At 40.3% G+C, this 26,002-nt stretch overlaps 2 protein-coding genes across 6 annotated transcripts in view; both read left to right on the top strand.

Annotated features, from left to right (window-relative positions):
* LOC145456510 (uncharacterized) overlaps positions 1-26,002 on the top strand; it is a 487,292-nt gene that overhangs the window by 194,050 nt on the left and 267,240 nt on the right. The window lies entirely within an intron of this gene.
* On the top strand, positions 14,048-19,431 carry LOC145456071 (uncharacterized). Of its 5 annotated transcripts, XR_013920490.1 has the most exons (3): positions 14,048-15,212; positions 15,340-15,472; positions 15,584-15,682. XR_013920490.1 is itself a non-coding variant. In XM_080334107.1 (2 exons), the coding sequence occupies exons 1-2, from the start codon at positions 14,965-14,967 to the stop codon at positions 19,383-19,385; spliced, it is 354 nt and encodes a 117-aa protein (XP_080190233.1). In that variant the 5' UTR covers positions 14,048-14,964; the 3' UTR covers positions 19,386-19,431. The 5 variants fall into 5 exon arrangements, 3 of the variants coding, with proteins under 3 accessions (XP_080190233.1, XP_080190234.1, XP_080190232.1); XM_080334107.1 differs by lacking the exons at positions 15,340-15,472; positions 15,584-15,682 and adding an exon at positions 19,280-19,431; XM_080334108.1 differs by lacking the exon at positions 15,584-15,682 and having other exon boundaries at positions 15,340-15,572.

Genomic DNA, 26,002 nt, shown 5'->3' with positions numbered 1-26,002 from the left:
TGCACATTTTGACTCGAGTCAAGTCAAGTCAATCGATTTTCGAAGGTGACTCGAGTCAAGTCAAGTCAGTCGATTTTTGGAGGTGACTCGAGTCAAGTCGAGTCAAGTCAAGTCAAGTCACGAGTCAAGTCAAAATTCAAGTCAAGTTGCCTTTTAGAAGTATGAAGCACGATTACGTCATTGCATTTCGCTAGGTTTCTGAATAACAGATTGATTGGTCATTGATTCTAAACCGATGAACGAATATAGAGTTGAATATACATGCAATAAGGTGCTGTATCGCTCACATAAACGTAGAACTGTTGAACTACGTAAGTAATTGCATAGCCTCATTTTATAGTTACCAGCCAAGATAGAGAATCGAGAAACGAATTGAGAAGATGCAATACAGTACCCATTTATACATATTGATATGATACAATTCGAGTTTGCGCCAATGGTTGAGGAGTATATTAACTACATTCGATTACAATTTCAATAAAACAAGAGGTTCGGTTAAGGTAAGAACAGAAAACGCAAATATATATTTTGCTACTAAATTACTTCACTACTAGTTTACGACAACGTAAGCTGTAGCTTCGATCACTTCGTTTGCGGTCAATATCTTTGTGAGAGAATATTGGGGGCTCAGTAAAACGCACGATCCTTTAATGATCGGTCGCTCTCATGGGTTACACAAAAGTTTGGCGAACAATCCGAACAAGATGCAAGATGCAAGATAAGGTGATTTTTACTTGATGACTTGAAATTGACTCGTAAATTTTGCTCCGAGTCACGAGTCAATCCACATTTCTGATACGCCGAGTCAAGTCAAGTCAAGTCAAGTCACTTTAGCAAAGTGACTCGAGTCAAGTCAAGTCATAAGAAAAGGTGACTCCAGTCTGACTCGAGTCAAGTCATGACTCGAGTCATCCCAACACTGGTAAAGTGTGTAGTGTAAGAATTGAAACATGGAACGATAATGGTTCGATTCGGAGCCCGACTCGAAGCCGGTACGTTAAAAGATTCGGGATTCGGAGTCGGAGTTATAGTCCGTCTATTGAAAATTTGTCGTAGGGAAAGTCGGTGTTAAAGTTTACCGACTCCACAGGCCTGGTTAAATACCCCCACACACAAACAATGACGCATTACAGAGATATAAAAGCTACTTAAAGTATATCTTTGCATTTACTTCGTGTAGGTCGGGCTACGACGTGGTAGGCCTATGCGATTGCAGGCTTTCAAACGCTCTTCATTAAGTCAACTTAGGTAATCGTCCGATCGAATGTTGCGTAATGACTATGGTACATAAATATCACCGGGGTCTATGACTTCGATGATGCTAATGCTCATCTAGGAGTGAATTCGGGGACTATACAAGAAACACCCATTGGGAAGTCTCGATCAACAGGACTTTGTGATTAAATCTTATACACACCATTTCTCCAAAATTTATCGACGCCTCAGCCACTTCATAGCAACTACAGACGATCAATCAATATGAATCAATATTTATAATTTCCAAGTTCTGATCATTTGTTTGTGGGAACATGATCATCAATCGTGGAATTTCCTTTTCAGCGCGAAATTCAGGAAGCTCGGGTATGTACCTATTTATGGATTTATTTAAATATTTCGCAACGCGTTTAGTGTTTCATGTCAGTAATATTTTCTTTCGAAATTTCAGAGCGATGGTGATTGCATTATTAGTTTGATATAAACGGTGATGACAAAATTTGGTAATTAATTCAATCAATTTCAACCCGTATCAGTTTCCCGACACTAATTTTAAATTTCGACTATTTTAAAAATAATAGTATTTTCGGTGGCAGATTTCATCACTTCGCCATGAGTGGCACTGGGCTCTGGGGGCGATATGGGGGCGCTGAAGAAAAATGGCGTCGCAGTAGCGGGTAACGTAGGGACATATGATTATATAGTAGAAACACAGTTCTAATTGCAAATTAACTTTCGACAAAATCAGGCAAATCTCGAAATTTTTCGTCGCGCTAAGCCCCCATATCGCCCCCAACATTGTTTGCAACCTGCTTCCATCAATGCAGTGATTTATTATAATTCATGTCAAATTAATTGGGCGTACTTTTAGATAATCTCCAATTCCCCTTTAAAATACTGCCGTAACGCTATCTCGGGTTATTTGCCGCAAAATGATTCGAACTAGGCATTTTATCCCGCAGCGCACAGCGTGTCGAGATGGAAGAAAGAGACACTGAACCACTTTTGAGAGTTTAAGCCCTTTGTACAATAAAGATGCTTTGATGCTTTTTCATCAAAATGAGTAACTAAATATGTTTGTATTTGAGGGATACAAAATTTAATCTTCCGTATATTTCTTCATCGTGTCATAAAGGATGATACTGTTTAGTGTTGTGACCCGCAACCTGACATGAACGTTATATAATATGGGTTCCTTTGTTTATAATACATTCATGTTAAAGTTAATAACTGGGTGAAGCACTACATTCATTGTGAGCAAAGATCTACATCGCTCTCTCTTTTGATTTACTACACTGTAAAAAATAAACATGGATTTTATCATGGAAATGACATGACTTCCTCTTTCTCATGTTAATTCCATGAAAACACCGACATGGTTTTAAAATGTCATGTTGACATGACAAAGACTTCCATGATGGGACATGATAAGGACCCATGTCTATGGTTATCAAGTAAGAGTATCACGTTGAGCTTTAGTGATATCATCATAATTATCATCATCATCGTCACTGAGAGAGAGGGAGAGAGAAAGAGAGAAAGAGATGAGCGAGAGAGGGAGAGAGAAAGAGAGGAGGGAGAGAAGGAGAGAGAGGAGATGGAGATAGAGAATAGAGCAGAAAGAATAGTGGGGGGGGGTGAAAGAAGGGAATGAGAGCATATAGAAAGGAGAGGGAGAAAGAGAAAGAGAGAGGGGAGGGGAAGGGGAGGGGAGGAGAGAGATAGGGGAGAGAGAGTGGGGAGAGATAGAGAATAGAGCAGAAAGAAGAGAGGGGGAGAAAGAAGGCAAAGGGAGCATAGAGAAAGGAGAGCGAGACAGAGAGAGAGAGAGAGAGGGGGGGAGGGAGAGGGGAGGAGGGAGATAGGGGAGAGAGATATCAGACTTATTCTCGTTTTCACCATTGAGATGCTTTGACGATTGAGATGCGATAACCATGCTATCCCTGAATGCTGAACGTTGAGCCGGATAGCCACGGATACCAGTTTTTTAGTCTTTGGTCTGACATGGCCGGGAATTGATCATATGACCTACCGATCAAGAAGCAGGACGCTTTACCATTTCACTATATCGCTATTTCAGCTGAGTGACAAGTAAACATCGTTACATCCTCACAGGATATATTGCAATACACAAACATCGTGATTCGTACATAGCTACATCATCGCACGCAAACATAGCCATTCGGTTACGGAGCCATAATGACTCCGGATTATCTGGTTACAAAACCAGTCATGCGTACAGTATAGCCGTAGCGTTCAATTCAAAAGGATTGGAAAAAAGAGGAAGTTTGATGGAGTTGGTCATTTCATAGGTTGTCTTTGTCAAAGTTTCAAAGCTTGTTGCTGTATTAAGCCGTGGATTGGAGGGTAAGTATTGATGTATTTATTGTTCCTGTCTTCGTTGTAATATATCCGCCGAATCTGCAATGCGTCACTGGGTATAGTCGAACCTGATGCAACTTAGTCGTATTCAGTCAGATACCGGTATACAGCGGGAACTGCCAAACGGCTGCAAATAGTGATCAAAGTTTACTGCGTATCCATTTGTATGTAGTTGTAGATCATGTGGTAGTTGGTAATGCGTTAGTAGTCCTAGACGTTTCACAAGCTCCCTTGCTTTTATTTTGTACCGTACTCGGCAATGTTAAAGTGAAGTATTTATCCAACTGGAGGAATATTCATCCTTAGGTGATTGAAAAAACTTCAGCTTTAAAAAATAATGGATATGATGCTATACTCGAGCCTTTGATTCGTGATTTATTGCCGATTTCAAATATATTACCGTTCTTCAAAAGATGCACAATTCCCTTTCCTATGTCCTCTGATGGATGTATTTGTCATAATTTACGATATTCCATATACAGCGGGGGCATCTTTAAGAAGATGAGATAAGTTTTTGAAGTAGCTTGCACCCGATTACAATCTCTCGGCTTATTGCCTAGCCATTTTTTCATATTTTGGCAAACTCTTAATTAATTAACATTCTCATTCTATTTTTAAAAAGCCATCAGGCCGGTCATAACGAATATAGTTGACGATGCACTTCGACACAGATGAAGCAGCCACTTTCCAGAGCTCTAAATATCACATTTCCACTGTCCAAAGTTACCCCGTTCTGATATAATTTGACGGGGTAACTTTGGACATCAGATTTTCTTATATTGATTCAAGGGTGAGCCCACTGAGATTTTTGCCATGGATTAAGACTACTTAGAACAGTGGTTCCCAATCTTTTTCGGTGTGAGGGCCAAATTTAGAATTTCAGAGTACGGTCGGGGCCGCACGAATACTACGGCTATGAAACGGACCCAAACAGTCATCATGGCTATTTCGGAGTAGTTTTATTGCCCTGGCGAGATTTCAAAACTGTACACTGTTTACCGCTACTTATTTGCTGCATTGGGTGTCCGTTGAGTGAATCAGCTTTTCTCGTCTAAACGCGCGAAGCGCGAGAAATTTCTTTAGCTTCATGACTGAATCGGTCAATATGATTGGGAATTGCATGTATTGCTATCAATTTTCATCTTGTCTCTGTTCACGTAATCTGATTTACAGGTAGAGCTGAGTGAGGTGTGTTTGTAAAGGTATAGGCCCCCTCAATAGGAATTAAACATATCCGGGGGTATACCAGTTGGCAGGAACGTAACGTCAGGCCCCCGCAATAGGAATTAAACATATCCGGGGGTATACCAGTTGGCAGGAACGTAACGGCACTTCGTCAGGGCGACGTGCGAATATTTCGATAATTCATGATAAAATCGGTGAATAAGATCGGGAATTGCATGGTTGTGCTCTTTGCCCACGTAATCCGACTTACCGGTAGAGCTGAGTGAGAGGTGTCTTTGAAACTGCAGACCGCGTAAAATTAAACATCTTCGGGCGGGCAGACCCCTAGTTATGACTTCTTCACATGATGTTATTTCGTGACCTCCTGTCTGCTATATCAAAAAATGTAGAATTGCCTAAACCTACTAAACTGAAAGATCACACGATTTCAGATTGGTATTTCTTTACTGGCATATAATTTTCTTTCCTGCGGGATGGTATTTGTCTTGTGAGGTTCAGATTGCCAAGACATGAACATTCGGCCCCAGTCATTTGGGCGCCTATATGGACAAATAAACCTATATGTATTTTGTATATATAACGAAGTTTTTGGTATTTCTAAGTTTTTGGTCAGCATAAAAGCAGTCCTTTATGGCCAAGGCTTTCTCGCTGCCGAACGTTCTGACACACTTCTTGGAGTCAAATGTTACATGGCCTAAAACTTTATATGTCTTGGTGCGTGGTTGTGGTGCGGTCATGGCCAACGCTGATATGCCCATTTCAATAAATCTTGCGTATTTTTTCTTGGGGAAGAGTACCCAATAATCAAGATATGCGGCGAATTGAAATCGCGCCAAGCGCGAAAAATTTTTGAAGAAGTTGCATAAATTTTCAAAAAATACTCTATAATTTATGCTAATTCACGAAATAATCTTGGGCCCCCTTCGAGCTCGGCCCCCCTCAATTGGGGGGTTTGGGGTGCGGCAGTTACGCCCCTGAATATAGGACTACCAATTATGCTGCTTTTAGCCGACTAAGTAGTATGCATCTCGGCGTATTCAACCGTGAGTCACGTGTTGCACATCTAGTTATCATAGGGTTACCATACGTCCTCTTTTAAGATGATTTGTACTCTTTTTTGGTTTTTTTAAAAGTGTCCTCGGAGGACGCCCAAATGTCTTCTTTTTTGAGATTTTGTCTTCTTTTTGAGGATTTTGGTTACATAAATCGGCAATAGGGCCAAATTCGACTGATATACATTAAGTCAGCACTGTAGGAACGCTACGGCGGCTATTTCGGAGCTGGACCGGGAAGTTTTTTTTCAGTCAACCACCTGTTAATGTGAAAGAAAAACTGTATTTTCCGGGAGATGAGCCTCTTTTTCATTTTTAGTCAAGCGACCACGAGGGAGCGATTTTCCTTCGGTTTTGAAAGTTATCGATACCTATTTATATCTATAGCTACTGCTCGTTCAACTGGAAAGTTAGGGCACATTGCATTGAAACAGCAGTGACATAACGTTAGCAGTCTATACTCACAAATTTCCTGAAATTCTATAATTAAAAACCACAGAGGTCAAGCCAAGCAAGAGTATTTTATAAATATAAATTTTATTTTTGTCATAAATCGATTTCTTAATATATTTTGGGGGCCGCAAGAAAGCTATCTGGGGGCCGCACTTGGGAATCACTGACTTAGAGGTATCTGCTGCAAGTTTTGAATCTATGAATCACATGCTAACTATGTTTGGTTGTAAGAAGTTTAATGGCCATCAATTGTGATAAAATTGACCCTCGCCATTAATTTATCAATGCTGGGTCAAGTATATTTGGTAGTGAAATGAATCCACCTTTTACTGAGACTACTTATGGTACAGTTGCCTCATGAAAAAGAATTGGACATTTTGGGCAACCCTTTTCCATTAATAACCATTCAAATCTTTTACTGCCTAGTGTCCAAAGTTACTCTTAAGTCCAAAGTTACCCCGGTTTACGGTACTATTGCTGATGGTTGTATAAAAGCAGCTGCGAGAGTTGCTAATGATGTTCCAAGGCGCATAGTTGGCCAGACGTCAGAAGGGGTCTCTGAGGAAGCCGCTTGTAGAACACCACAAAGGAAGAGAGTCTTTCCAGAATGATTAAAAGACAGAGGCGACGAATGGGTGGATTTGAACTGGAGCCGTCGTCAAATGATTGCGTTATTTCGGACAGATATAGAACGGTTTTACATGGTACAAATGAAGTGGTGTTTCTTCTACACGACGACTTGACTGGAGTGGAACAATGCAGTCCTCATAGAGCTATCATATTTGCATCAATGTACAATAGGGTTGTTCAAAATTAGGAAAATGTTTGGAATTCTGCGTGTCCATCGCTTATTCTGTAGATTATTGTTAAAAAACAATAATGGGCTTGAAAGAAGCTCGCAGGAAAGCCGGTAATATTTGTCTAAATGCGTTTGAAAGTAGCCGTCTGCGAGTGGGCGGGGAATCGATGAAGTGGGCGGGCAAAGAGAAGCCATTAATCCTGATTGGTTGAAGTCGGTAATAATAAGCTAATGATTGGCTGAAAGACCGACTTTGTGAACACTGCTGGTAACGATTTTTGCGTGCTGTTGTGCAGTCGTTTCTGTTGGTGACATTACAGACATGATATATTGCCTTTGTTAATGTTGTCATCAAGAGTCCATAGTACAACATTGCAACCGCCTAAGTTAATATCTACCTGCAGAAAGTGCTATTTATTGCACAGGTGCTCTCACTAGTTGAGATACGAATAAACTAGATGCATGCATCTTGCTACCTTCAACCTTTCCAAAAGTTACTGACAGTGAGTGAAACTCAAAAATTTACCACCAGGAGTCAACATCTCAGTAGTACTTGTTATGACTAGTCGACGTCTCACCAATAAACGAACGCATATTACACTTTTTATTCACAATTGAATTAAGGCGAAAAGCACTATTTACAAAAGGCATTAAAAAAGTACGTTGCAGATCAGTGTTGCATTGTCAGGCACAAGTTGCAGATTAAAGGCTTTTGATTAGAGTGGACTTCCTGCTGTCTCCAACTGTCTTCCTATGCTGTTCCACAGCTTGAAGCAGACTGTCTCTTTGTTGTTCATTGTCAGTCAAGATTGCAGCATAGTTTGTGCTTAGCTTTACACCTCGTTCTGCGGCATCATTAACGACTTTGACAGAACTGATGTAGGAGCTCATTCTGGTGTAGGAATCTGATAAGTGCCAAACATCAACCGGTTGAGCTAGCCACGCCCCAGAGCATTCAAAAACATCAAATATGTACCACGACCGTGGGCCAATAAAATCAGACAAAGTAGTGTCCTTGTTGATGTGTACAGTTGCATTCAACGAGGGCGGGCCTCTCCTGAAACTTGAAGTGCGCTCTACCTGCGGGAGCGTCTTTGCCATATTTTCTCGGGTGTCATTGCTTTCACTCGGCGAAAACAAGGCATATACAGCGGTTTCCTCCACGATATACCAGTCATGCTTTAAAAGCTTTTGTGAAGCAGCTTTGGAAACTTGTTCATCATGTTCCTTGTAACTCAACATGTCCTGGATGAATTTCAAGTCATTATCGGCTGCATCACGACCGATGCTGGAAGCAACCCAGGCAGGGATATAAAAGAGAACTAAATATAAGTTGAAGCGATGCAGCAGTTCCACTTCTTCAGATTTGTAATGTAACTGATCAGCCCACATGAACATCTTCTGAGCATACAGAATTGTGCCCATCCACCTTGCATGGTGTGTTGCACCAGGTTTGTGATGATGTATACCTCCATCTGCACTGAGAAGAGCAAGAGCATTAGTCACACATTGTTTGTAGTCATCCCGTGTGAAGAAATCTTTTCTGGCGAGTAGTAGCTTGAAGTTCTCAACCGTCATTTCTGCTCGTTCTTTAAAGCATATAGGAGTAGTCAGAGTCTTGAATTGCTGTTTTCTGTCAAGACTGCTCCAGCTCTTCTTAAGGTGGGCAAACCATGTGTTCTCTGGTCCGGTTGTTGCTTTTACAAATAAACATTTCCAGACGTCTTTGACTACTAGCTCATACACATGGTGCCGACACGCATGGTAAAAAACCTTCTTTCCTAGAAGGTCCTCACTCCTCAAGGATCTTCGCTGCACACTTCTTCCAGCCGCTGTTGCTTGCTGTGGTGCCAAAAACTAAAGCTGTTACAGCATCCTGTACAGCAACGTGAGTCGTGTGAAACGTTTTCAACAGTTTGATCTACAATGGCTGCTGTTTTCTTTTTGAGGTCTTTAGCCAGAATTTTGTCTCTTCCCAACATTATTGACTGGCGAGATTGCCGTTGATCTTCATAAAATGCAATGTCTTCAAGCTTTCTTTCATGTGATAGATAAATGTCATTTTCTATTGTTGTTATGGCATCTCTACTTCCAATATCCCACAGCTTGTCCAAATTATCAGTGAATTTTCTCCTCTTACCCTTGGGATCACTTTCCTGTTTCGGATTCTTCTTCAGATCACGCCATCTTTCGTGCAGGTTTTGAAGTGATCGCACCACATGTGATTTCTTCATTGTCGCAATTCTCGCCATTTTCCACACTGTCATTACATCATCCACCACCACAGTACATAGTTCATGAGTAGGTGTTGACTGAGGACAATGCTATTTCAGATGCAGCAAGTAACTCATTACTTCTCGTATAGTAGGTAATCTCAAGCCACAGATGTAATCGCAAGTATATCCGACCAAGAACTGCTCAGATTTGGATCTTGTTCTTCGCTGCGGCATGTGTGCAATCTTTCGCCGTTTTGCCTCTGCCATGACTGCACTATTGTTGCCCCAAATCATAAACTACTGCTATCGACTCTGAAGCATTCAAAGAACACGTGTTACAGTACTACTAATGACTCATCAACCCACAACGCGCTTGTACAGAACCACAACCGCTACTATCAGACTCTACCTCAGCAAAACAGACTTCCAATTTAGTAAAGCGAAGCTCCCGAATCCGAGTCAGCTGTTGCAGTAATCAGTGAAGCTTAGCCGATTACCCAATCAAGAACCGTGGTTTCATGATTGCCCGCCTCTGCTGTCGGTTGCCCGCCCACTCTTCAACAACGACTTTCAAACGCATTTAGACAAATGTTAGCGGCTTTCCTGGGAGCTTCTTTCAAGCCCATTATTGTTTTTTAACAATAATCTACAGAATAAGCGATGGACACGCATAATTCCAAACATTTTCCAAATTTTGAACAACGCTAATGTACAATGTACATGCTCAACACATTGCAGCAATCTTCCACGTGGATGCTTGACGGCACATTCAAAGTATCACCCTCGCAGTTTTACCAGATATACACCGTTCATGCCGTACTTGACGACTACGTTAATCCATGTGTTTACGCTCTTCTTCCTAATAAGCGGTCGGAGACATAGCCTACAGAAGACAAGGATCGATTTTCTCCACGGAATAGCCTTTAACATCAGCTTTCGTGTAACCCTTATCAGCACAGGTATTTTAGGTAACTTAATCGGCACACACGTTGACAAATTGTCAACCTGGCATTTTCTAGTGTTTCTCAATGCAAAGATGCTGGTCTCATAGTGAATTTGTTGTTTTAACGGATTTTATATTGATAAAACCTTAAGACACGATCATTGATACTAATTTGGAGGACTGTTTTAACTTGAGCAAGTCAAAAATCTACGAAAAATGTCAAAATTTCCAATGTTTTCTTCCACTTACGGATGATGATTCCGGGACATGTAATTCACGCACCTACGAGGCTCGTTCACTTTCGGACCAAACTCAGTACAGCCTTACAGAGAAAGGGGTTTTTGGTCCGAAAGTGAACGAGCCCGTCCTGGTCCGAGTTCGTCATATTCAAATTTTAGAGTCAGGCTGCGTAATTCGCAGAATACCACTTTTTAAATGTTAATCACCTTCACCTGGGCATAATGATTCGAGTACTCGAATCTGAATCAAGTATTAATTTGGATGATTCGAGTCGAGTAGTAAAACACGATTTTTTTCGAGTACTGAAATTATAGGCTCCTCGTAACTGAAAGTTAGTTTACTAACGAGAATTATAGTTTTGACACTATTTTCCACTGAGCAAGCCTGAAAACTTGATTGGCCGTGTCGCAGCATACGAGACATAGCGCAAAGCTACGGACGTTACTGGAAATAACACATTTCCGAAGTCATGATCAACCCGCAACATTGTCAAGAAGTGCAATGAAATCTTTATGGTTGAATAAATATCAAAGTTTCTTCAATGTGATGGATTACATGCGTTATGTTCCTTGTAGTGGCATAAAAGGTACATATTTGAACTTTAACATAGTACATGTTGTTGTGACGTCATAATGAGTGATACTCGAATACTCGACTCGATTCGACTCGAAGCATAATGCGTGATTCAGAATCGAATCACTCAGGTACTCGATTTTGCCCAGCCCTACTTAATAGCTCTCGGAGAAATACAGAGATACCTGAAATATGTTACTGGCGGTACTGAACTTGAATATTGCTCTCAGAACCACATCCACCGCAGCAGAATCCATCACCTCAAAGATCTCCCTTGTGCCCCCATCAAAGAGTTAACGGCACAATAACAAGCACAAAGAGTGTCTATGCAATCCTGAAATATTAAATAAAATACCGCTAATTGCCTGTGTTTTGTATGATTTGATTTTCTCTTCGAGATCAAACCAGTAGAATCTGTAAAATATTCGGGAGTTATGATTGACCTCAGACTGTCATGGAAACCTCATATTGATGCTCTCTGTACCAAACTGTCTTGTGCTGAAGGTGTCTTATATAGATTGAGAAAACTAATGCCTTGTCACGTTCTGCGGCTAGTATACTTTGCTATATTCCATAGTCATATGCAATATGCAATTTGTGTATAGGGTTCCGCATGTAAATCCTATCTTAGATCCCTAGAAGCTTTGCAAAACCATGCTGTTAGAGCCATCTGTGGATTTGGTCGACGTGAACGATTGTCACCAAGCTATAAAAAGCTTGGCATTCTAAAACTGAATGATCTCCATCACTACGAGCTAGCCCAGGGGTTCTCAGCCCTTTCTTGGCCGTGGCCCATTTTCCGGTTTGAAAATGTGCTGTGGCCCATCTCTTATCATAGAGACATAATCCTGTTACATGTGTGGTAATGGACAGCGCCGACATGCCTATTTCTCTAAAATATGTTCAATTTTCTCTTACTGATGATATTTAAATCTAGACCTCCCGGGACAGGAAATCGCGCGAAGCGCGACAAAAATTTCAAGTTGTATAAATATCCTCTAACAAACGACCATCGAAATAATCTTGGGTCCTTTAGAGCTCCCCCAATTGGGGGTTTGGGTGCGGCAGTTACGGGACTTGTAGATCATAGGCAAAAACTCCTGAGTATATTATGATCGTACGCTGCACCATTCTCGTCGCGAAACATAAAGATCAGATCCCCGACTCCAGTGTGTATATGGGACTTTAGTTCCACTATTGTGTGGAATAATATAATCATTCTAGGCCAGCTTCGAACATTTCTTTGGTGAATGGTGTACTACAGAGAAGTGAAGAAAGATTTTTTAATATATGCTGTACAATGTACATTGTATGTCTTGCACCAGAACATCTGAAGCTGCGATTATTCAATTGAATGATACACCCAATTCATGCGACTCTTACATTATGTACAATGATTTCCAGGCCGGACATTTAAACCGACTCCAAAGATTAATGCGCCCCGTGAAATCCTCAATTCATTATGATTCGTTGCGGTGGTGCAGTATACCTCCACCAGAAGTTGCTAATAATTTGCAATTATGGCTATTTTTATCTTACAATAATACGACCTGCCGAAGTACAGTAAATTTATACATCAATTACACTTCATTGCGAGTTCAGATCATACCCCTTTCAACGGCATACGACATATGACCCTGCCGGAATACTTGGTTACTTCAGCATTACCTTCCAGTTATTATATCCTCAAAATTATTTCAGTTGCTGTTAGCCGTAGGTTGTCATAGCAAGTGGAAAAAACCGCCGTTTCCTCAACGTTTTCGACTTGTACATACTGACTCTATACGTGCCACTGCGTCTCATCAGAGTCGTAGGAAAGGCTTTATGTACATGTACTGTACATCATACGTATAATTAGGTAATACGAATATATTTTTAGCGATTAACATATCAAATATAACTAAACCTACATTAATTCTAAATTTTTCTAAATAGCTTTGTGGCCCACCTCAAATGCTGCTGTGGCCCACCTTTTGAGAACCCCTGAGCTAGCCAAAATGATGCATAAAATATGCTATTATAATAGGAAATTTTTCAAGAATCATTTCCATACATTTTCTTCGGTTCACTCATATGGGACTAGATCTAGCTCTCAAGGAAAAATAACCTTACCTCAAGTTTCTAAGAAATTGTCACAAAACAGTTTCAACTTCAGGGGTGCCAAGGTTTGGAATAACCTCCAGAAGAATATAGATCGATGCAGTACAACCAGTTCAAGACCAAATACCGCAATTTTCTTGTTGAAAAATAATGAAATAGTTATAATTTGTAATGACTGTGATGTAATACTTTTCCACTTGCTACACCTTCCTCTGTTGTTGTTGTTGTTGTTGAAATATACTGTCATGGTTCATGATTTGCAATGACTGTGATGTAATACTGTTCCACTTGGTAAGTCTTCATTGTTCTTGCTATGATACATATTTTTGCTGTGCGAACTGTGTATTGTATACCAGTGCTATGCTTGGATGTTTACTGCTGATTTTCCAAAAATTTTATCTTTTGTTATTTTTATGTCCATTGGTTAACTGCCATAATCGTTAGTATTAATAGACTTACATCTTGCCGTATTTACTCATTTGTAACTCCGCTGGGTGGCAACTGAATCTAAGACCTTCTGGTCCCCCGTCGTCTCCCAATCAGAGATGGCCACAGTCCGGTTCAGGAGCCGGAGCCGGAGCAGGAGCAGGATTTCATTGATTTTTTACCTAGCCGGACTGGATCTGGATTCTGGATTTGCGGTGATTATCGGATTTTAGCCGGATTTTTTGCTGCAATATGAATAATTTGCATTGTTCTGGCAGGATTTTTTCGGATTCTGAACTGGACCTTCACCAGCCGGATTTTTTCGGACTCTGAATTTACACTTGCCAGCCGGATCAGAATAGATTCGGACCCCGAAATTTGGGAATCCGCCCATCTCTGCTCCCAATCCACACCAATTTACATGTTGTGTTTGTTGGTGAGATTATAGAGATTGTAGGATGGAGAGACGACTGATTTAAATGCCTAATTAGTATTCATCCGCGATATATTTTGTTTGCGTGATTTTTCAGCAATTATCTCGTAAGAATGGATATTTATGGTATTATTGCCCATAATACTATAAATATGAGATATTATACCGGTATTAGTGCATTGATATACCGAAATATCTATATAAGTTGAACTACTCTATTTTCACTGCGCGCAATAATATTTTCAACTCCCTTTGGATTGGTCACGCTCCGCTTTGCGGAGGGAGCTACCCATTGTTACGTGTACCATTAATAATCCCACATGGAATTCATACGGTGGAAAGTTGAGTGTTCGGTTGGTTTAATGCATGGTTGTCGATGGGAATGAGTCGGAGTATTGGAGGTTGAATACTTATAACGGACTCTGTGACTAATTGGACGTCTTAATATGTTTGGCCTGATTAGTGAATATCTTGGATACGTGCGTGACGGTCTTGCGTTTGTTGCCGTACGAAGCGATGAATATACCGGTATATAATCGCTGCACAATGCACACGGTCGGTGAATACCAGCGATGATTTATGATATAATAGCTATTATAGTGGCGTATTATATGATTATAGAAGATAACAATAATAGGGCAGGCGATGAAAATGAAACGGCATTTCGTTGCAGGCGAAGTGGGTATGCCATATCATGGTCCTTCTGGAAGGCGTCATTCAGCAGAATCTGTATGTATTTTAACTTGCCGACGAGAAAATATAAGTCACTTACCGTACTATTGGAGGACATTGCTGTGATACTATAGAATTAGCGAGCTATCTTCATTTACTGTTCCGGTATGGTAGCCTAATTGGTATTTGATTAGCAAAACGGAAATAAAATTCTGAGTATTATGCTTTCACAGAAATTTTGATTCCTTTATAACCGAGACTTTTTCGTAAAAGTTATGGCCGAAGAATCATTGTGGGAGGATTGGCAATCCATCACTGAGGAGGAAATTTCCCAATGCTTTGACGGATTGGATGAGTGGAGTGGAATAAGTTGTGACGTCTGTGAAGCCATATTTCCCACCGTAAGGGAACTCAAGAAGCACGGGAAAGTGCATAAGCTCCCGTCACCAACTGAGGAAATTGACATCGACCGAATAATGGACATTTTGAAGATTGCTTGCCGTAATTGTCATTCTATTTCCAGGTGTGGACCACGATTTGAGGAATTGGATTTGAATCTTATTGTTCCACTTGTCAAACGCTTGAATGCTGTGTTCTGTGACGTTGGTACTGATGGTATTTATCAATACTACTCCAACATTTGCCAACAGGCAAGCAAACTTCTTGGACTGCAGCATCAGCTCATTGCTGCATCTTTGCTCGTGAAGATTGTTGATGCACTTGTTCAAGCTGAGGAAAAAGTTTCCACTGCAAGAATGTCTGGTATCAATAGCAGGGAATCGGGTATGGTATATTGTGCAATTCTGTTCAATTTTATAGCATACCAATCAATATTCTAGTTCCGTGTGCCGGCCTAGTATTTATTCAATTCATTATAGTTGGATGACTTTACAGACATTCTTGAGTACATTGGAGGGGTACTGCTTCATTCACTCTCTACGAAATCACACTAGGCTGTTGCTGCTTGCTTGTCGGAGGATGCACCAACCGGACAAATGATTCAAATAATGGAAAGAAAGCATCACTGCCTGAAGTACCCATCAGATAAGTTCAAGGGAGTAATTTTGCGATTTTACTGTTTCCATAGCAGCGAAAGGTTTAAACCTGCCTCGCAAGTTGATTTTCTACAACTAGTTGATGAAATTCATCAGGATCCATATGGTATAGAAGTCTTATTGAAAATGTTGTCATGCAAACAGGTGAATGTGACAGTTATGTGGAAGATGTTCTTGACATGACAATGTAGCATTTGAACAGGATTCTGACGCATGGTTTAGTGAAATTTAAATTGAACAGTAAGCTAAAAAATAACTCTAAGTTTTCCAAGGCGTTACTTGCGTAGTCAGGGAGTTCTTCTGTAGTTTTCTTTTCCCATTGTAACTGATGCTGCCTATGTACAATGGGTTTCTTTCTACCAAAAAAAGTAAACCAATGCTAAGGCCAAAACCTTGACGTGGTGCATTGGCTTGTTGTTTACACTAATATTGGCCGGCAGCCATATATCATGACGGTCCATTATTTGAACAAATTTATTTAGCCTTTCGCTTGCGTTTGGGTAGTTGATCTTCACAAACAGTAGTCCATGGATTTACTGATCCATGAGCGTAGGTTGTGTTGGCACCCTTAACCATTTTGATGATTTTCCTTTGGCATACAGCTGTGATCGAGTATCCAACCTGTGCCACATCTGGATTCCTGGAGTATCTCCCTGTCAGCCTCTGAAAAATTTCAATCAAGTTTTTGAATCTTGAAGCCTATTTAAAATCACTTTTCCTTACCAAGGATCCGAAAGTTGCTTCGAGTACATCTTGTGTCAAGACTTTTAATGCTACCGATTTATGTCCAGCATTAAGTAACCGAATTACTAGGCGAACCATATTTCTGGTTGTAAACATGAGGCCAATCAGTGTTGGCGTGGCCATTAATCGTTTGTGCTCACCAGGATGTTTTGTGTGCACCTCATTCTGTGGGGAGATTGTATTACTGGTATAGTTCTTGCTCTGAAGATTTAAAAAAATACCCATCTGCCAATCCTCCAAGTATTTGATGAACACATTTTTCAGCCAAAGTAATCTTTCATCAGTTACAGATGAGATGGAGTGAGATGTTACAATGTTAAACCATCGATCGAACAGCAAGACGAACTCTGGCGTCCCAGCGGAATTTGAAATATCGTACACAAGTGACTTCCCGACTTCGTAACTGAGCACATCTTTCGCCAGTGAAACTCTCATCTAAAATTTACAAAGTGGAATCGTACAGCAATAATTTTGAAGTTAAGAAGGTAGCAAACTTTGCTGTAGGCTATGAGTCGAGCTCAATATGTGATTTTGTCAACTTATTAGGAAGGTGCAGTGGTTGTGCCTGATCTTTGTTGAACAATTCGCGCACATGTGTCCAGAGAATATCTTTTCCATCCTTGCAAAAATATTTCGTCCCTCCTGGTTTTGACGAATACAATCCATTCCTTGCTGTCTGATGGGAATCAATAGGACCATATCTGTATTTTGTTTATGATATTACAAACTTACTTTCAATAAGTGACTTGTGTCGAAGCATAAAAATATTGGCTCGTCGGGTAAACTGGGATGTGGGATGGTGTAATTATTGTAGTTTGGGTTACCAATTGCTCCATGCGCCATAGAAAAAAACTTTCGGTTTGTTGATGCTCCATCAGCCACCACAGCATGGATTCTGACACTGCGGAATTCGCATGCCATGAATGCCTCCCAGAACATTGAAGTCAATTGTGCCGCTGGAGTGGCCTTTGTCGGGTACCAAGATACAGGCATTGATATTGTTCGGTCGAACGATCTTACGTAAAACACTGAAATGAATATCAAAGCTTGAATTGTAAGGGTCAATCTTGTAGCTAAAGTAAAATGAGCCTACTGCATATATGTGTTGCAATATCCTCGGGAGAATGTCGATCACCATGATCTACATATCCCAATATCCTGCCATCCTGATATACTAGGTTTTCTCTCACTAAATGAAGCATTTGTTTAGCCTGTCAGTTTGTATAAATGTGACATACGCTTAACGTACCTTTCATTTCGTCAACCACCAAATATGCATCGATAGTTTTAGGCTAATTCCATTATAATTTAACAGGGGCTGTAATGCATACCCTCAGAATTGTCCAATATTTACAAATGTTATTCTTTTTTGAATTCCAAGTTTATTAAAAAAAAAAAATTGAAAAATGTTCAGCAGTTCAAAAGATATTGCGATTTAAAATCCTCTCGTCACTAGGTGGCGCTACTTTCAAAAATCTTTGAAATCGATATTTTTCGCTTAAATGATGGTAGAGAACCAATTAAAATGTCCAATTAACCAATTCTGGGGCCAAGGAATTCAATAAAACCAACTGTTTCGCCCTAAACTCCATGAAAAAAAAGTTACGGATGAAAAAAAAAATGGGGGGGACGGGCTTGAAAATGTCTGTGGGATACGGCCTACACAAAAAAAAATTATTGTGAAATGTGCTTTCAAGGAGTATGGTTGATAAAAAGCTTGATTTTAAATTCACCAGTTATTCCACCGTGAAATATGCATTACATAAAAATTTCATGGTCCCAACCCATATCCCTGCTCACCGTAAATACTATTATCACCAGTCAAATATATGAATAAATTTATTAGTTTTGGTTTTTGAAATTTTTCAAGTAGAATCCGTGCTGAACCACCGCATCAACAATAATAGAAGCAAGTAACAAAAGACATATTTACAATTGATCTTGAAATGTGGCAAGTCGACGATCCAAAATGCATGCCAAACACGAAACAATAAATATGTTGAAATTGCATTTTGTCTCTTAGTATAGTCAAAAGTCAAAAATCCGAACATATTTATTGTTTCGTGTTTGGCATGCATTTTGGATCGTCGACTTGCCACATTTCAAGATCAATTGTAAATATGTCTTTTGTTACTTGCTTCTATTATTGTTGATGCGGTGGTTCAGCACGGATTCTACTTGAAAAATTTCAAAAACCAAAACTAATAAATTTATTCATATATTTGACTGGTGATAATAGTATTTACGGTGAGCAGGGATATGGGTTGGGACCATGAAATTTTTATGTAATGCATATTTCACGGTGGAATAACTGGGGAATTTAAAATCAAGCTTTTTATCAACCATACTCCTTGAAAGCACATTTCACAATAATTTTTTTTTTGTGTAGGCCGTATCCCACAGACATTTTCAAGCCCGTCCCCCCCATTTTTTTTTTCATCCGTAACTTTTTTTTCATTGAGTTTAGGGCGAAACAGTTGGTTTTATTAAATTCCTTGGCCCCAGAATTGGTTAATTGGACATTTTAATTGGTTCTCTACCATCATTTAAGCGAAAAATATCGATTTCAAAGATTTTTGAAAGTAGCGCCACCTAGTGACGAGAGGATTTTAAATCGCAATATCTTTTGAACCGCTGAACATTTTTCAATTTTTTTTTTTTAATAAACTTGGAATTCAAAAAAGAACAACATATATAAATATTGGACAATTCTGAGAGTATGCATTACAAATCTCAAAAAATTTGCTAAATTATAATGGAATTAGCCTTTAGTCAATTTTTCTAATTGCAGGAGTGTGGACTCACAAACGCCAGCATTAGAAGATGCAAAATTCCTGAACATATCAAGCAATGCTAAAAAGTTCCAATATTACAAGCATGGTGAAGATTCTGTATAGGTGTACCTATATTGCCTCAGAACACCAGAAGAAGGAAGCGATAAAACTCCGGTTTGTCGGAGCATTTGGTATCCCGCAGGTGATCTTGCGTACAATTCTAGTGCCCACCTAATCACGTCTGGATGATATCGTCTAGCGTTGGGATGCCTCTCTGCATTTGAGCACTGCTCTTGAAAAAACATTCTTTGCCACTCGTTCATGTTGTCCGATTCCTCATTCATCATTGCCTGCGAGTCATAAATGAATTGAACTATGAACTTCATTAATCAGGAGATGACTCTCGCAACCATAATTTCCATGTGGAGGTCTTCCTGCACTGTGAGCCTCTCATCTTTTTCTAAGAGTTCCAACTTTTTTTTGCTACAGTACTTCCTGTTATATCTCGCTTTTATGTCGTGTTTGGCACAGTTTGTGCATACTGAATCGGGATCCCAAACTAAATACATACCGCATCACTTGAAAATAGATTCAAACAATTGAACTGCAATGGTTACCTGTTATAATGCAATTTTTAGCTCGTGAAAATGTTTTTTCCACTTTCAACTGGTCCGACTCCCATTTCATAATTATATGCTCCTTTGTATGCTTTGTCACTTCCTGAACTCCGGTGCAAAGTCCTACTTCATCAAGCTTTTCTATAAATAACTCGTATTATGCGAGTTTTCTAATATATTGGTAATTTATAGGTAACCTAAGACGTTATGAAGGGTTGAATGTTTCACATCGATATGAAGAAGCTGGTCCGTACAGAATTTCCAGCCGTGAAGAGCTGCTGATTCAATGGATAGAGTGCTGGAAATCACTACCCTGTTCAAAATGAATATAATTTCATGCGTGCCAATTCAATCAATATAATGAAATTAACATTAACTTAACCTGATTATTGGCACTATGTCATCTTCCATACCATGCTTCTCAATGTGCAGTCTACCTTTCAGTTCATAGAATGCCCAGTTACCTTAAATGAAGAAGCAATATTTAGCTATTTAATCTACTCGTGATATCAAACCATCAGGCCTGCTATACCCCAAATTTTGCTGTTGAAATTAGAAGCTGATTGAACCAAATCTGGAATACTTTTGTGCCTCACTGTCTCTGGCAACTCTTTTCTTGGAAATGGTATCTTCCTTTCTTTCTATATGAATAAATATATCAATTGGAATCGTTTGGTGCATTGGTTTCTTGATTTGAGTGAGAGATACCCTGCATACCTTTATAATTGTGCTACATCTTTCAGGCAAATTTAGCTTAGGCAGAGCTCCCACTTTGAGTTGCTTTCTGGTTTTATTATTATAAATTACACTGTTAATTCTGTTGAAGTTGAGACAGCTGTTTTACTTACGTCTCCTTATGGAGCAACGTCTTGATACGATCTCCTTTTGAGGGGTCCCTGATTGAAAGAAGGAGGCTGGCCATTGCTGCGTGCTGCTTCTGGGCCGCTTCATTCCTTAACAGCTCTGGTCTTCGTACCGTGAATAAGGACCTCTTACGAGATTGATCACTACGCGGAATGTTCACATAGGTATACCCAGGGATAGCGCAGTTTTTGGCCATAATTGCCGCGGCGGATCTATTATTTTTAACTGCTAAAGACGCGAAATGTGCAACGGGATATAAGACAATGCGATGTAGCCTAGTGAACAGAAAAGAAGATGTCAAAACGAACAAGTACAGTCTTCCAATGTAACATAGGCCTAATGCCCGATGAAACAGTGTACGATATTGATCTTTTGGATGTAGTGATAATCTTTTCGTCGCTCTTTTTCATCCGCTTTCCGTGTAGGCTATTCGTTTTTTTCATCGGTTGCTTATATGCACAGAAAATAGTTTGGGCAGTTTTGTATCGGTATCAGCGGCTTTCAACGGCCACTCAGTTACCGCATAAAGCCTTATCAATTATAGCATTGTCTACGAGTTTACGGGATTCGGACATAGTCGGCCGCGGAGAGTTTATCGCTGAATAAGGCATTGCGGGAAATTGATTTTAAACGTGATCTGGGTGGAGGCCAGTTGTGAAAAGTCTTCGAGTTGAATAAATACTTTACTACAATGGATGTTGTATTGAAAGAAATTTTTATAGTGAGAACATATTGATGGTTCCTCGTAACATGCCAAATTTGAAACGTCTAGCTAGAATATTTCCACCCTTTTCGGCGGTCAAATTCGTCCATGTATTTCCGAAATCGCCTATACTTTTACATGTAAAATAGGACAATCGGACTCTCGCGAATGGAATTTTACTCCGCAAAGTCAAGCGTGACGAATCTAAACTTAGAACAATGGGTCGTCGCTCCATCCTACAGTCTCTATAGCAGTGGTCGGGAACCTTTTTTGTCCGAAGAGCCATATTGGCCCTATTTTTTCCATCTTAACTCCCAAAGAGCCATACATGTCAATCAACTGTTACGTCACAATTGAAAATTCGTGACGCCATGGAATTCAATTGTGGCGTCATGCTAGCACTAATTCGAACTCACTACATGGGATTCCACGTGTGCGCCGCATTTTCTTTGTAAAAGCTTGTATTTATTGTTCGAAAATAAAGCTCGAAACGAGAGGTAATAAGGCACAGACGGGCCAAGCCTCACCATTGATAACGCAATTCATCGCAAGTTGCCTAAAATTTATTATAACTGATATTAATCGAATGTGACTGTCACACTGATTCAGAAAATCTGAATACTTATCGACTTCTCAATTCTCAAAGCATTCGGCGGTAACTAACGCTGCGCTACACGCATACATTTTATCGCCGGTACTACACAGAGCTATCTTTACCAATCAAGAACGCGGATAGCTATGGCGTTGTTTGTAAATCGAGTTTGTAATTGTGAAAGTCACATTCACAACAGTTCAATTCGCGCCGGAGCTAAGGAAGACAATGTGTATTTGAAAACTGCGTTTTTAAACGGGCGTCGCTATGTCTGCTATGCTCTTCGATTAATCAACGTATCGCACAAATCAAGATTTCGATTCGGGTACATAGAATTCGCGAGTGATATTGGCCGCCGGCGTGACAGTCACTTAAATTCGATGATTTTGAAAAGAGGGATCCTCAAGTCACGCCACCGGCAAACCTCTCGCGGCACCTACGTTAAAAATCATTGTTTACGGGAAATTCATGTGGCCATCATGAACGTTGAAAAACGCTACTGTGACGTCATATTGATAACAAGTCGCTTGCGGCCCTTGCCCCACCACCCGATATTGTCACGAGCCGCCACTGATTTTTATGTCCATTGGTTAACTGTCATAATCGTTAGTATTGATCTTGCCATATTTACTCATTTATAACTCCGCTGGGTGGCGACTGAATCTAAGACCTACCGGTCCCCCGTCGTCTCCCAATCTATACCAATTTACACGTGTTTGTTGGTGAGATGAATAAAAGCATACTGACTGACTGACTGACTGCCGGAGTACCGGTACAGCTGTTAGCGTTCCTTTTTATTATTGCATTGTTACGTCATATTTTGCCAATTTGCTTTTTCGTTTGTCTATCTTTCAGCTCTTCTTGTGTCACTAACTCCTGACAAGGCGCACACGAAAAGCCTTCGAGTCAATATATTCCACTGTAATGCATGCAGACCCGAAAGCAATAGTAAAGATAGGCCTACCCCAATAAGCATTGCTTTGCCACGTATATTTCAAACACAAGAACAACGTAACACAGGGCACTTCAACTACAAGAAGCTGTTCAGCATTCCAAGCAATATGCGTTCTTCTGAAGTTTTCTGTGTCTTGGGCAAACCCGTCGGTTGCAAGTGTCATTGGCAAAACGGGTACGAGCAGTGAGCATTGCGCAATAAGCACTGAGCCAACTAAGCAACAGAGATACGTTGCTATCAGATCAATCTACTGCTAGTACATCAACGTAAGCTGTGATCTTTTCGTTTGCGGTCAATTTATTCGTGACGTAATAATGGAGGATCAGTAAAACGTACAATTAGTCAATAACCGCTTGCTCTCACAAGTTATACCGGCGCATCGCGAACTATCCGATCATAAACAAAATACAGTGATTTATTTGACATGGTTAACTTGGTGACTTGAAATTGACTCGTAAATTTTTCTCCGAGTCACGAGTCAATCCACATTTCTGAAGCGCCGAGTCAAGTCAAGTCAAGTCATTTTTGCAAAGTGACTCAAATCATGTCAAGTCATGCGAAAAAGTTGACTCGAGTCAAGTCACGACTCGAGTCATCCCAACACTGCTGCTTACACGGATGAGATGTCGAGGAGGAGCCTGTATAGACCTCCAGCACTTAGGTAGGAATTCTAGAGTCGACCTCGGTCAGACTGGAACCCGCAACCCATTGGTGTTGCAGCTGTGGATTATGCCACTACGCCAGGGGTTCTCAACCCGCGGGCCGCATGCGTCCCGCAGACGTTTATTTTGCGGCCCGCGGCATAATTCATTATGAACGCAATTATTACTGACACGGTATTGTTATATATTAATTCAGCTGCTTAGCTCTCTTATCGCACCGTCTCTATTTCGTTTGATTAATCATTTTCGATGTGTTCTGATTTCTTGATATGCTCGAGTTTAGATTGGTATTGTTTTGAATCTGTATTCGGTTGGACTCTGGTTCACGACAATCCCGCTACGTAGAACATTTTTAAAGAGTGTTTTACTCGCCGCGAATGGTTTGAACAGAAACAAGAGCGATGAATGGGAAATTAAACGGCGAAAACTGGGTTTGTAACTCTGCATGGAACAATCAATTTGCTTTCTCGGATATAAATGGAAGACCGTTGTGCCACACTTGTCGAAGAACTGTTTCCGTAAGTCGTAACGAAGCGTAGAAGCTTAAAATACGACAGTTTCGTCCGGAGTTATTCATATCGTCTGATCTTATAAATAACGTTGCTAGCTAGGAGTCAAGCCCAGTAATCCATATTTCGAGGCATTGTAAAATTGCCGACGACGTTGGAAACACATCGTTCAAAATTGCTTGGAATATCGCCAAACCCAAGAAATTTGCTGGAGAAGGTGTGATTTCAATAATGCTCTGTATTTGATGTTTCCGGAACTTAGCAGCAATGACAACATCACCTGACATATGTCGAAGCTACAGTTGTCTGATTCAACCATGACCAAAAGAGTGACAGCAATGTCAGTCGATCTTTTGTCGCATGTTCTGAAACACGTTGTCACGTAGACTACTTTATACTGGCATTGGATGAATTCACCGACTCTACAGACTTTGCATAGCTAATTATCTGAGTGTATTTTGTCAGAGTGGACATATTTGCAGAGAAAATGCAGGCTGGGCCAACGTGGGAGGGGGACCAGCGAAAAACATCAACTTGACAAAGTTAACTATGTAACTAATGGTGCAGGGCCCCCGCCACGGAATGAAACGAGAAGGGTTGATCGGTTTGCCAAGAAATGACCCCGAACGCCAGACTTCTTCTCATATCACTGAGAGCTCAATGTGATAATGGCTTCTGTAACGAAAAGTTACCATAATTTTATTCTTGCTCCCTTCCCCTTTGAAACAGAGAGCTCGGTTATCTGTTGGAAGGGTTTAAAGGTGCATATAGCGGCCTGTATACGACTGGTAAATAGGCTAAAGTAGCCTAAATTTAATAGTAGCCAACAAATACATGGTAATAATGTTCTGCGGCCCGCAGCGTCTTTTGCTGTGAAAATGCGGCCCGTGGTACAAGGAAAGTTGAGAACCCCTGCACTACGCTATCCCGCCACTGACCAGTGTAATTGATAGGTTCAATAAGCACAATTCGCTTAGGCTACTACCTACAACAGTGGTTCTAACACAGTGATCGGAGTTTACAGCTGACGTTGTCGTAAACTTGCTCACCTTAACAAGCCCTCTTGTATGATTTAAATCTAACGAATATTGTTCATACGTTTATAATTGTATATCATGGATATGTGGGTGCACCATTCATTTTTTGAACTGCCCGAGGTTTCGTGTTATCCTGTATTTAGGCTGATAATTAGGCCATACCGCTATACTTGCGTAGTTTAGCAGTTATATACGTATGCGTGAGAGATACAGCGCCTCTTTGCGTGTATAATCAACTTTTTATTCGTTCCTCGATTCAGAACAAATGGGGACTTCATCTGTATTTAAAACAGTTAGCTAAAAGCAATGACTTTATTCATTTATCGTACTTCGAAAATTAAATCTGACTTGACTTGACTCGACTTGACTTGACTCGACACTTTTCAAATTTAGAGGCTTCGCGGACCCACTGAAAATGCTTCGCGGACTCCCGGTTGACTCACAACATCTTCTTGCGGGCCGTGCTCACATCATAGAGTCACTATATATTCACAAACGGCGATCTAAATATTTCGAGCAAACTTTTCTAACCAAGCAGATGAATTTTTTCAAATTTGCGCAAGGTATATGCTCGTTTACTGTTGAATTTTGTTGCTGTCAGTGCCATACAGAGAGTGGCCCGAAGTTGAAATGCAAAAAATTTCAACTAAAGATGTGCTAATGGTTGAAATAATGAAAGAAAAATGTTCACAGTGAAGAAATTTCGCTAAGGTTCATCTGCGAACGCGAGCCTCCAAATTTTGGAGATTCACAAATCGAACGTTAACGCGAACCTCACGTTGACACCATATATATTATTAA

Source organism: Botryllus schlosseri, chromosome 14 (assembly GCF_051294905.1).
Source record: "Botryllus schlosseri isolate E-star chromosome 14, Bs_hap1, whole genome shotgun sequence".
Classification (NCBI taxonomy): domain Eukaryota; kingdom Metazoa; phylum Chordata; class Ascidiacea; order Stolidobranchia; family Styelidae; genus Botryllus; species Botryllus schlosseri.
The sequence above is the reverse complement of the archived record's forward strand: the minus strand, read 5'-3'. Positions and strand labels throughout refer to the sequence as shown.